This window comes from Spea bombifrons, chromosome 1, assembly GCF_027358695.1.
Source record: "Spea bombifrons isolate aSpeBom1 chromosome 1, aSpeBom1.2.pri, whole genome shotgun sequence".
In the NCBI taxonomy this organism is placed as follows: Eukaryota; Metazoa; Chordata; class Amphibia; order Anura; family Pelobatidae; genus Spea; species Spea bombifrons.
Window position 1 is genome coordinate 130,223,755 of NC_071087.1, and position 13,258 is coordinate 130,237,012.

Here is a 13,258-nt window from a genome sequence, read left to right on the forward strand (position 1 = left end):
CATTATATAGAGCACTCTGCCTCCAGAAATGCCTTATACCCCTATATGCCACTCTGGCATTTAGGGGGTTAAAAGGCATATTATGGGGCAGAGTGGCATATAGGGAGGTATAAGGCATTTCAGGAGGCAGAGTGCTCTATTAAATGCCCCCTTAACGCCACTCTGCCTCCTGAAATGCCTTATACCTCCCTATATGCCACTCTGCCCCATAATATGCCTTTTAACCCCCTAAGTGCCAGAGTGGCATATAGGGGTGTAAGGCATTCCAGAAATGCCCTACACACACACACACACACACACACTTACTTACCGGTGCTTCCAATTTCCTGCTGCATTGCCGGGGCAGCGGGTTGACGTCTCATTCCGCGGCAGCCGGGAGGAGGTGGAGTTGGCAGCGGGGGTTTGTATGCGTCCGTCGCAAATACCTTCCCCGGCTGTCAGCGATCAGGAACTCTGGAACTCTGATCTCTGACAGTCGGGGAAGGTATTTGCGACGGACGCATACAAACCCCCGCTGCCAACTTCACCTCCGGAAGCACCGGTAAGTGCGTGCGTGCGGGGGGGGGGGGGGCGACGATAGGAGGATCCAGGTCCCCTGCAGCGGTGCGGGGGATCTGGATCTTAGTCTCCTAATCAGACCTCTATTTGAGGTCTGATTAGAAGACGACCCCGATTATAAGACGAGGGGTATTTTTCAGAGCATTTGCTCTGAAAAAAACCTCGTCTTATAATCGAGCAAATACGGTAGAAGAAAAACAACATAAAACCCCTAAAACCTTTTTTCGAACGTGAACCAGTAAGGAAGAGATAATAAATCGTCTGTAAGCGGATCGGGAGGAGTGCGGCTGAACGCACGTCATTTGGCCAGTGTGAGTTAGTGTCAGTGCGGCTTGAGTGTTTGCTAGCAGTGTTGAGTGGGAGTTTGTGTTTCATTTAGCGTTGGTGAAGCTGAGCGTCAGCGTGAAGTTTGGACCGTAAGATGTTATCCATATTGCTGGGGTCTGCGCACGGCCCAACGATCAGCCCAGACACAGCAGTGACAAACACACATTTCAACGACAAACTGACAGACGTTCTCTAGTTAACAGGATTATTGTTATTCATTTATTGTTTTCATTTATCATCAGTAAACGATGATTGCTGCATCAAGCAGTATAACAAAGTGAGTGCGAGTAACGCATTATAAGGCCAGAACAAGTAAAGACAATGCAAGGAACAGGAACTCTACGTTATACCAACTCATTGCAATAAACAATGACACACTCGGGACGAGCACGGAAAGCGGCTGCTCTGCCTTACTTCTGCAGCAATGGAGATCTGGGCCACTGGGTTTGAACGTGTCCCTGACATCTACGCACTTGGGCAGCTATTGACAGCTTTATTGATCCTCTGATTTCCACAATGCAATGGAATTTGCACATTAAGAGTTTAATTAAAATGGTCGTCAGTGCGCTTAATCAGAACAAGAACAACAACAACGAATGCTGAATAATGTTAAAAAGGGATTTGTCACTTCCGTGGGTTTTAGCATCACCAAAAATGCCCAAATGTACCTAAAGCTTATTGTGTAATTGCCTTGATTTATATTTGAATGGGGAGCCAAAATGTGGCAAAACTGGTGGAACTAGCATATCAGTTTGTGTCTGGAGTTCTCTCCCTCCCTGACCTTATAAGTACTACAAGAACCAATCAGCCATGAGTCATTTGGGAGGTAAACCCAGCAGATCCAGAGTTAATAGATCCGAGGTGGACTTCTAATGCATGCACATAAATATATAGTAATGCAGAAGGTAAGCCCAAACTAATAACTCACTTTTAAACAGATTTATTCTTGGGTAAGAATTGCATTTGCACTGAGGAAGATATTGGTCCTTTCAAGAATAAAATCATGAAGAGAAAAAAAAAAAAAAAAAAAAACTTATACAAAAACAAATCTCAGCTTTTCATTTTATTCTTTGGTACTACGATTATATTAGCATGGCCAGAAATAAATATCAGCTCTTCTAAAGTAAATGGCCCAAAACCCGTAAAAAGAAAAAAATGCCTTGAAGAAGTAGTATTACATTTTCACACTTTAGTGATTAAGTGCATATTACGATGACATAGCCCTTGCCTTGTCTGTTATAGGAGTAATTGCACTGAAAAGTAATAAAATTGAATAAAAACCTATTTGAAAGTCAGCAACGGCTTCCTGAACAGCAAATCCCTACAGAACTGTCGAGCAGACAATAAACCGTGCTAACCACCAGGAAATTCCTTTGTCTGGGATGCAATTTAAAGGCCATTAATATAAAATGTAAATAATCTGCTGACGTGGAAAGAACTCAACTCAAACACTTCTGTACATTCTAAAAATAAAGGATCTGTGAATAGCTGCACTTAACACTACAATGACTAACAGAAAGAAGTTTAAAGGTAATTTAGAGGCAGGGACCAGAGAGGGATCTTAAGGAGTCCGAACGGATAATAGGAGTGAAGCGAAGAAGGAGTTCGGACTCCTTAAGATCCCGAAGAAGGAGTGAAGAAACCTACATTGAAGCAAAAGTGGTTTAAATATGTCTCGGCTTCAACAGGATAAAAAAAAAAAAAAAAAAAACGATAAACTGAAAATGGTTATTGAAATTTAAGGTATGCTAACTTAAGTCTGAAAAAAAAATGTGGAAAAAAATATATTAATTGATTTGAGGTGTCGCAAGAGGAAATAAAGTATTTTGACAGTGTTCCATAGTCCAGCCAAGAAAAATAAAATATACTATTGTAATGAAAATCAAACACTGACTTAAGTTCATTTTTATACTTACTGTTATATATATATAAATAAAAATTCCCCTAAGCATCTCTGACTAGACGGCAACGGGGAAAATGCATGTGGAGTACTAAAACAGTTGTAGAACTACATTCGTATGCCGTCAGATATTTTCCTTTCCTTAAAAATCAAAACAATAGATTTTTTTTCTTTAGCGGAAAGAAGCCCTTCCCGTAATAGTAGGCTCACTCTATAAATAAGTCAATGATGCAGCCGTTGATAGGGAGATGTCCCTCTGGGGAACCGTCTCCACAGAATGAGGAGGGACAATGCCAAACAGATTCCAAAACAAAAGCATTTCAATAAAGAAATCTTTCGTACGGCTTCAAAGCAACATTACTTTTTTTTTTTTTTTAATAGGTGGGAGATATAGGTGGGAGATATGAGGAATATAGGGGGGAAAAACAACTAGAAAGAAAACATTTTTTCTAGAAAAAAAAGATTGTTTGTGAAACGTTCATCCAGCTATTAAATCTGGCGGGCTGTATTCCATCAACACCAGGGGCATATAAGAGTCTATAGGAGGTTCCATTAAGGTTATGCCCAACCAACAAAGCTCAAGACTAATGCAAATGGTACTGCTTGTTTATACTTATTGTACTTTAAAATGCCAAGATATTCTGCATTGCTGCGTTATAGACATCCACCATAGTCTACCAAATTCTGAACATTATAGGCTGGGCTATAAGCAGAACCATCAACCTACTACTGCAGTCTACAATCTAGAAGAAACCGCAACATTTCAACTTCAAAGAAAAGGCAGCTATCAGCGAGATTCGTCTGAATATCACTTATTTAGTAAAGGGGTCAAAGTAAGAGGGTTACGTAGATTTTCCATGCGGTAAACATTCAGAACCTGTTACTGTCACTACTGGCCAGGGGCAACTCCTTCCTGCTGTAATACTCGTTATAGAAGGAGGTCCAAAACTGAGGTTACCTGCTTGTTAAAGTAAATGGTTTCTTTGAAACAATGCTGAACGTGAGAACAGGACCATTAAACGTATCTGCTGACAAACAGTCTGCTTTTTTAAATTATTTTCCGAGAATCCCTTTCTTCTACAACGTACAATGGAATTCGGTAACGAAGGGGTTCAACACCCTCTTGTGCTACGCCGTACATTCTTTCTATTGTCACACAAAGCCAGGCTGCTTACAGTACGGGAGGACAGACATATTCCAACATGTGCTATCAGTCAGCAAAATTGTCAACCAACTTCACCCACCCATGCAATTAGATCTTTTCAGCTATTTTGGCCTGGTCTCGGTTTCCTTTTGTTTGATGAAAGCTGTAAAATCCTTTGAATGGCTATCAAAAAGAGCAGCCCTCAAATAGTTTACTCTGACGCACACAACTCCTGCAATGGCTTTTCTTAACCTTTCAGCAGCTGAGTCTTGAAGGACTGTTTTTTTCACAGGCACAAAAAGACTTACTGCTACTTATTTTGGGGAGTTTTTAGTTAATTGTTTTTTTTTTCTGCAAAAATCAACACGCTAAACTGATCGTTGGCAGGTGATTCCTGCTTGGAGAAGCAACAGTTCCCTGAACAAAGGGCTTATAACAAGACGTAGCGGGCGGAAATTACCAATAGCAGATTTAGGTTAAGAATATAACCCCTGATAATTTGTGACACGCGAGCATACAAGCAAAATTAATTTGCCCTTAAAGATCGCCCAGGGAACACAAGACTGAAAACACATGTATAAGACGACATCCAATGTGAAAAAAAATACACATTCTGACATCAGCAGCATTTGGGAGCCGGATTAGGAGCCGGTATATTCAGAAAAGTTACACGGAAGGGGAAGTTTATGGAACCCTGCCGGAAGACTTACCAGCGAGCTATTTATCTCCAGAGCATTTGTGTCTGTGTTTAACTGACAAATTGTAAACACATAAGGAGCAGTTTAAGATTTGGGGGGGAAAAACCAAACGTCACCTTAACAAAAAATCCATCAAAGTCAGATATACAGCTACAAAACTGTAGCAATGGCACAGAGAAAGAATTCCACTCATCCAGTGGTATTTACTACCCAGGGATGCTTTCATTAATCAATAATCATTTTTTTTTTTTTTTGTTACCTTGTCCTTGGAGATGGGAAATGTCTAAACCTTCTCTCAATCTAATGACAACCACGCCATACTGGCAGTCAAAAGCATCACTGGAAAGAAAAGAAAAAGAAAAGTTTTAGGAAATTGCAGCTTCAAAATTAAATGGAACATGGAAATTATAAAATATATAGGTTTTAACATATATGTATATATGTTGCATCCACGCATTGGGTTGGGAACCAGTGGTTAGCTCTACAATGAAATAAGACTTTTTGGAATCTCGCTGCTTGTAAAACACATCAGGCTATATGGAAGTATATATTGGCCATCGCAGAAGACTATAAAATTATATTTTGATCATTTACCAATTAAAGAGACAGTCTAACATCCACACTGCATCACTTCGAAAGAATCCATATTAAAGTAATGCTGAAGCTTCTTTTTCACGTTGGGTGACTGGAACTCTTATGTGGCTGGCGGTAAGCCTGCACACGAGATGAGTTTGGGCAAAACACATCTATTGCAATACATAGCTTACAATTGGCGCTGGATTGTCCCTTTAACATTTCCTTCATGGGGTTGCTGACCATGTCATGCTTCCATTAAAGAACTAGGCTGATTATTGGTGATGTGACAATTTACCATATTTACTATATCATCTCCAGATCTGGCACAAAAGCCAAGCTTTTTTTTTTTTTTTTTTTTTTAACTAATTTATGGCTGAATCATTTATGTCCTATAATTGTTGTTTGGTTGTAAAACACAATTTCCTTTGCAAGCAATAGGGTGGTGGATGCTGTATTTACAAACACATTGGCTGTAGATATGCAGTTTATAGGGCCAGACAGCTCTTGAGATGTGATCGCATACCATATTGCAATAAGCCCATTCTGCAATGTGAGAAATTCCACACTAGATCTCAGATTCATGCCCTATCATCACTGGACGCTGGCACACACATGCAAACATTTCAGCTGCTATTCTCACGGCTTATGAAACCTCTACTTACTGAAATAGGTTAATGTAAGTATCCACTTCCTTCATATCACCCTGAAGCCAGTTGTTTTTAAAGCCAACCACCAGCGTATTTGGTCTCATCCGTCCTAAACCAGCAGCCTGTGTCATAAGAAAGACAAGAAATAATAAAAAAAAAAAAATTTACAGAGGTAACATGTTCACCCTTTAAGTGGTGGTCCATTTGTTCTAGTTTTGCCATGGTTATAAATGGGTGATAATGGCGCTTGCACATCGCATAGACTTCACCTGCATAAGATACTGTGCTCCGTCACGTAAATCTTCGGCAAGCACAGGTGCATAGAAGGCTTTCGTTTTGTGCTTAATAAGCCACCGTTGGTATTTGGCCTGATCTGTCAGCATTTCTTTCATAGCCTGTCTTCGAGGTCCCTTTCAAAAAAATAAATACAATGCAATATTTTTAGGCACGCAATTAATAGACTCAATCAAATGTTGCATTTCCATTGCCAGACACTACTTCCTTACCATATGTACGTGCCCACAGATCATCAGGCCAACGTTCTTCGTGAAGGCATGTACGAGGTTAAGGAGTGCGGGCCGAGAATTTGGCGCACCTATTAAAACAAGGCATTGCGGCCTACAACGGGAACAAAACACACATAGTAAGTGTCAAACATACAAAAAGGTCATTATTTCCTTAGATTTTCGAATAAACGATACCCTCAAGGTCAAACTACTCCATACAGTCGGCCCCAGCGTGAAGGCGACGAGACAAGATACCCCAACCAGTACAATGTGTGTGTATTAACAGGACAGGCGCATTGGGGAACAAATGCCCCTACGTGCAGATCACTGGGTCAAAAGATCTATATCAATTCAGAATATAGGTAAAAGCACACCAGCCCCTACACCACACAAACACATATAGCCTCCATTTAAATTACCTGAAATTTTTAACGTGATCTTCCACTCCAGCAAGGCGGATAGTGTGTTGCAACGCATTCAGATATGTCAAGGCTTGCGTTGAGGATCCCCAGTTCACATCTGAAAGGTTTTTGGTTGCATCGTTATTATAGTGAAATAGGAAGGTTTTATTTGTATTTTGTTTAATGATACTGTGCAGAAACAGTTCGGTGCCAGTAAACATAGAATTATTTCGAGTGGAAATGGCCTGACATTCAACAGATGAAATGTTTATTAGGTAAGCCGAGGACGCAAATGATGATTGATTTTTTTTACATAACCGTACAGAGGTATGCTCTGTAAAATGACACGGACCTTTATTTGCAAGCATAATTTTTTCTCTATGTGATCCTCATCGGCATCCATAGAATACCCCACCACACAATGGCTAACAGTTTTATAATGCAATCCAATTAAATGTTTCTTTTCTTATGGTGGTTTAGAAAGCTAGCGGTTGTATTTTTCAAAACCTCATTAACTTTAGAGTACCCTCCAGCACACGTCGCGTTAAACCCGCTGCTGCTTGGGCCCGTTCACAAATACCGGTCTACAATATGATGAACGCCCTTCTCCTCCCCCCACAGCTGTGCATTCACTTAGCCGTTTATCAATACAATGCAATGTACCCTGCTAGGCAAGAACACAGACAATAGCCCATGAAAAATGTGTTTGCCTTTATAGAACTATTTAAACAACTGCGCTGCTTTCTTTGTAAGCAACAGCGATCGGGGACCAAAATCTGAAAAGAGATATTCTAGAATAAATATATATATATATATATAAATATATATTAAAAAAGGAGAAAGCATCACAGTAAGGAATGATCTGGAGCGAATGGAGCTTTCTGTAAACTGCCGAGCAGCTTGACATTCTACAGTCAGTGACAAAATTTGACCACAAATCTATTCCTCTAACATATTTTGTCTGCTTTATGTTACAGGTTAGATTGACAGTAGCCAGAACTTCTCCATACACATTATACATAAAGATTGTTCAATAGCTACACTTGCAATATGTAAACAAAACATGCATATTGCACATACATAAAAAATGTACACACACACACACACACACACACACACACACACACACGCTTATACTCACTCTAAATTGTTTCTTTGTAGCTTTCAATTAGAGGTGGTCAAATTGAACTGAACTTTTTCTTTATCTCGGAAACAAGGCTTTATAGAATAGCTTAAGAGCTCTTGTATTCCGTCACAGCTTTGCAAATCTCCAGAGAGCGGATACAATTAAATGAGTCACAAAGCAGGAGAACTAACAGCAATATTGATCTGCTCTCTAAGTGCCTAGAAAACTATAGATATGCTATCCATCATGGTTATCTGTAGTTTATTTCCCACTGATAAAACGTATAAATGACTAAGCAGAGCAAGCAGCAACCTGTATTTATATAATATATATTACACATACACACACACATATACTTAATACACTAATATATCTAACAAAAGTGGAAAATGGGTTTAAAACTGATATCTTTATTGGGCCAACAAAGAAAATGGTGCAGTGTCACATATGCTTTTGGGACCTCCTTTTCCAACAAACACTCACCTGGCTTCTTGTAGGTGACATATATATATAATCCAATGACTATAACATAAGTCAAAAGGGCTGCCGACCAGTTAATGACAAACATGACTCCGCAGCAGAGAAGAGCTCCCACGAGTGACACCCACATGTTGTAGTACCTGAAGGCCGGGCGCCATCCTGTCAACGTAAAGCACAACGTGAGCCTAACTGCAAAGCTACGGACTACGGCAATGAATCCTGACGCCAAAAGGTTCTAGGCTGCGTGATCGGATTCAGCTTCTTGACATATATTTGTAAGCCGGATCCAATTCAATGAGAATTAGTATTAAAAAGTATGCCAGGGCATCATGGTTTCATTTTGAAACATTTCTGTGGATATTGGGGCAGTTCTTGAACAAATTGTATGTTATTTTTGGACTACACTTTCCATGACCATAAGCGTACAAAATATTCAATTAAACAGCTTACCCGGAGATTTGGCCAAAGACGCGTGAAAAACTGAGAAGTTTATTAAGGCATATGACGCCAGGAAAAAGTTGGAGATGATGGGTGCAATTGTGTTGAGTTCAGCTAGAAATGGAAGACAAAACAGGTAAGCATTAAGAATAAAATTAAAAAAAATAAACATACAAAAAGGAATGTAGTAGGATATAAAGACTAACCGATTAAAATGAATCCCAGGGCAATTATGAAGGTGAGGAGATAACCACGGAGGGGTTCGTTGTTTTTCCCGTATCCTTTAGCAAACATCATCAGACCAGGATAAATGTTGTCTTTACACAGGGCCTGGAAAAGAATCAATACATTTGTTGTTTGACTGCGTTATTTCCAGCTGATGGCGGACCGTTTAGGGAAAGGTTAAAGTAAAAGCCATAAATGAATGCATGAAAGAACCTGAAGCCATATTCGGGGAAACAAAAAAGGTGGGCCTCCTAAGCGTGTCCCGGCATGAGATTTTAGTTTCAGGTTTTCAGATATTTATTTTTGAGACATACAGGTGTGTACTTGTCAAAATATGAAACGGAAGACTCAATAACTGCTTATCACTATACAGATTTTCTTGTGTGAAAAATATGGAGTATTCTGATGTTTTTTTGAACCATTTTCACTCTTTTGGCTCAATCGATGAGAGCCGTCTCTGGAATCGGGTAACATCCCTGGAGAAGGATCAAGCCAAGAGACAAAAGCTGTCAAGACAGCAGCTTAGAAGAACAGATGTAACTCGAGAGAAATTGATCCACAGCAGACCATATGCAATCCAGGAAGGAAACGAAGGCAGAAATTGAGCAGACGCCAAAACGGCTGACAGGGCAGAGCTATCAGTTGACTTCAGAACGTACTTTAACTGCAGGGGTGGCGTTAAGTCGATTACGCCGCTGCTTAGGACCCGATACGGGGGGGGGTTTAGTGAGACGTGCTATGGTGATATAGATTATAAAACTAAACTTGAAAAACAAGGTGTTATTTTGCAGGTGGTAACTTTTCAGCTATACAATAATGCACTAGCCAGTTGGCTATAAAATGAACCTTAAATTTCTTCTCATTACTTCTATGTTGGCCTTAAGCTGCCATTGCGATAAAAACTACAAGCCTTGGCACGTGCAGCAATCATGTATGGGACAGAAGGCCATCTGAGTTAGCAAGCAGGTTTGCCCAGCACCCAGTCATACAGTACAATTCTACTTTATGGTAAGTTCAACTTTTTATAGATTTGCTAGCAAGCACTAATTATATATATATATATATATACATACATATATATATACGCGCCATACTTTCTTACAGTGGTCACACACATTTTAAACCAAGATTTGTGGTCTCAAACACTGTGCTTCTTATTTTATGTATAATTCTTGTTTTAGCATTGATATTATGGTGCCCACACTTTTCCCTTAGGGCAACCCTGATGTTTACCTAGAATTTAAGTGAAGATTTTTACTACATGCAGTTGTGTTTGTGTGGAGCATTTATGCTACTTAATATAAAAACACTTTATTGTTTCATGGGTGGAAACGGAGATTTGCCAAAAGCAATGTAGGATATTATTTTGTTAATTATACAATGGGGTACATGTCTAAAAATGTGATTCTAACGCAACATTTGGAAAGCAGAGTTGTCAACCAATAGGATGGTCCTTCTGAGAGCAATAAAGTCATAAAGATATAAAATATATAGATTATAAACAAAGCGGTATCTGCTGTCAGGCTGGATGTGTATATACATACCTGGAAAACCTTTGGCGCGCTGACCAAAGATGCAAGGGCAGATGAAAGAGTAGCAGAGAAGATCCCAGCAGTGATGAGGGGAGCGAACCCAGACACCATACTCATTACCTGTGAAAGATGGAATAAAAAAGGGTATACAATGGGTGTAACGTGCCGCAAACCATACTCTGCCCAAGTATCCTTCACAAAACACATTTTAACGGTAATATTTTACTGCCAACGTGTCGCCTCTACCAGCACAGGGAAAGGAGCCAGAAATTGCATAAACATCTCAATTTTACAGGAAAATAAAAAACTGGTATTTTTTGCACTCTAGCCTCACAAGAATCACAAAACATAAGCAAGTGGATCGCTGCCTCATTTACCCCTGCGGAGAAATCCACTAGGTGCGCGGAATAAACATAATGAACAAAAGAGGAACCTCTCAAAAACGTTACCATACCTTTAACAACAAGAGACATCCAACTGTATAGTAACAGAAGGGTACATGTATCTAAACCACTTCTTTTCTGAATAAAGAAAAAGCTAAACCTTTTACCTGGAAGTTGTTCATCAGTCCATATTTACAACTGCCGGAATTACACTCGGAAAAGTCATAATTGAGTTTACAAGCTGCCTCCGTGCAGTTTGAAAACATCGTGGAGAGGGTGTCATTAACATTCCCGGTGGCATCACGGACAACACACGAGCCTAGATGAGATAAAATAAGCAGGTGATGTGAAGACTCCACATTAACAATACATGACCATCGGTATTGGTGAACGCAAGGGGGAAAACAGGCATTCAGGGTTAGCGCAGTGACCGGTGGTATGTCCATTATTTCTTTCCCCTTCTTTACATGCCTCCAATTTATCAGAGAATGAAAAACACACAGCGATATCTTGATACTCTCCATTTTACCAGCATGGGCATACAACAGAGATGAAGCATCTGCCAACAGATGCACTGACCACCTGTCCCATTACAAATTATTCTCAAAACAAAGCATCATGCAAGTTCATTCTTTACGCAACCCCCAAAATACCACAGGACGACAGATTTGAATGTTTTCTTACCTACAGATACAGCAACGCCCATGTAGACCACAGTTGTGATAAGGATGGCTAACAAGGTTCCTTTAGGTATGGCTTGTTGAGGATCCTGAATTAAAACAACCAAACATATACTGATTGATAAAAAAAATATATAGTTACAAATTCAACTGCTAGCACCAGTAAAGTTCATAAAAAACATTTTTTTTTTTTAAAAAAAAGGCAAAAACAACAAACAGAAAACACTCACCGCTAGATCACCTGAGATATTAGCTCCTGCTAGGATGCCGGTCGCGGCAGGGAAAAAAATTGCAAAGACGGTGAAAAAGGTTTCCTCGTTCCGGAAGTTTGGCCCGAAGTTCTCACTGAAAATTTCAGCTGCCATAGAGAGAGAGAGAGAGGGAGAGATAGAGAGAGAGTTATTAATGTGGTGGCCGGGCTGGATAAATGTATCCATTAGTACATAACCATTTGGCTTCACTTACATGACACTGGTGAGACCACCAATAAGCAGAAAAATAAAATGAATTTAATTGAAATTGCGGTTTAGATCTACCGAATAACAGAGTCCTGGGTGAAAATGCATTGTAAAGAATATTTTATATTGACACTTTAACATCGTTTAAGAATAATAAGAACCAGGGATTTTGATTTAGCTTTATGCCTATTCCATGCATGTTATAAACAAGACCAAGGGCTGATTAAGTCTTGAGTTTTACATCAGGAGAAATGGGCAGACTAGATGGTTCTCATCCGCCGTCAGATTCTATGTTACTCCTGCATAATCCCGGGGTGGTGTTTACACTCGCCCATTTACCTTTATAACCAAAGAAGCCTTTAGGTTTCTTGTCCTCCATGGGAATGACCGATCCTATGAAAAAGTCTACGATGGCCAGAAGCAAAATTATCAGCAGCACGATCTGTGCCTATGAGGAAGGAGGGCACATGAGTACACGGATTAATATGGATTATCACATACTGGTCAACTGAGCCAACAAATACACACACACTGGCCAATATTCCTTTCACCACAGAAATAAAAAGAGGAACAATCTGATACATACACAGGCAGTAACAGAACGTGAGCAACATTATAACTCATTTTACTATTAGACCTGACAATCAACTTATAATTGTAATAATAATAAACCAGTCTAGGATCTGCAAGTATATAAATGGCATCTTATGTTAAGGTAAGAATTTCAAGATTTTGTGTTTCTGCAACTAAAAGTGATGTATATTTTTTTATATACAACTGAGTTGGTCCAGGAGATGGTTTAATATTATGGAAAATGAATATTATGGTCTAATATTAAAGAAGCCAATGAAGTCCTTGCTTTAAAAGTTGAATTGCAATCTCGCAGGCAACAAACATTTTATTTTTTATGAAAAAGTCTCTATAACATAACTGTTTTGATCAAAACATACACATTTATTATTGTTTACTGGTTTCCAGGTTTGAATATTTATTTTTTTGGTACAGGAACGCAACACGAGATTGATTTAAATGGGAACAAATTAAAACCACTAATGAGCTTAAGCATTTGGGCAACAAAACAGAATTCTAGTTAAGTGCCCTCACATGGCAGATATTGACGACACTGCGCTCGAGCGTCCCCGTAACCTCTTTTGCATCATTTAATTACATTGCAGAGCA

At 39.5% G+C, this 13,258-nt stretch overlaps 1 protein-coding gene across 4 annotated transcripts in view; it reads right to left on the minus strand.

The window, feature by feature from the left end:
- SLC12A2 (solute carrier family 12 member 2) overlaps positions 1–13,258 on the minus strand; it is a 55,003-nt gene that overhangs the window by 12,864 nt on the left and 28,881 nt on the right. For all 4 annotated transcript variants that reach the window (XM_053473711.1, XM_053473699.1, XM_053473704.1 and 1 more), the window contains 13 exons: positions 12,419–12,527; positions 11,852–11,979; positions 11,626–11,710; positions 11,109–11,260; positions 10,571–10,678; positions 9,008–9,131; positions 8,814–8,915; positions 8,367–8,522; positions 6,776–6,875; positions 6,357–6,468; positions 6,120–6,260; positions 5,866–5,972; positions 4,887–4,966 (listed from right to left, as the gene is read on the minus strand). In XM_053473711.1, coding sequence (XP_053329686.1) covers positions 4,887–4,966; positions 5,866–5,972; positions 6,120–6,260; positions 6,357–6,468; positions 6,776–6,875; positions 8,367–8,522; positions 8,814–8,915; positions 9,008–9,131; positions 10,571–10,678; positions 11,109–11,260; positions 11,626–11,710; positions 11,852–11,979; positions 12,419–12,527 — 1,504 coding nt within the window. The remainder of the gene's footprint in view (positions 1–4,886; positions 4,967–5,865; positions 5,973–6,119; positions 6,261–6,356; positions 6,469–6,775; positions 6,876–8,366; positions 8,523–8,813; positions 8,916–9,007; positions 9,132–10,570; positions 10,679–11,108; positions 11,261–11,625; positions 11,711–11,851; positions 11,980–12,418; positions 12,528–13,258) is intronic.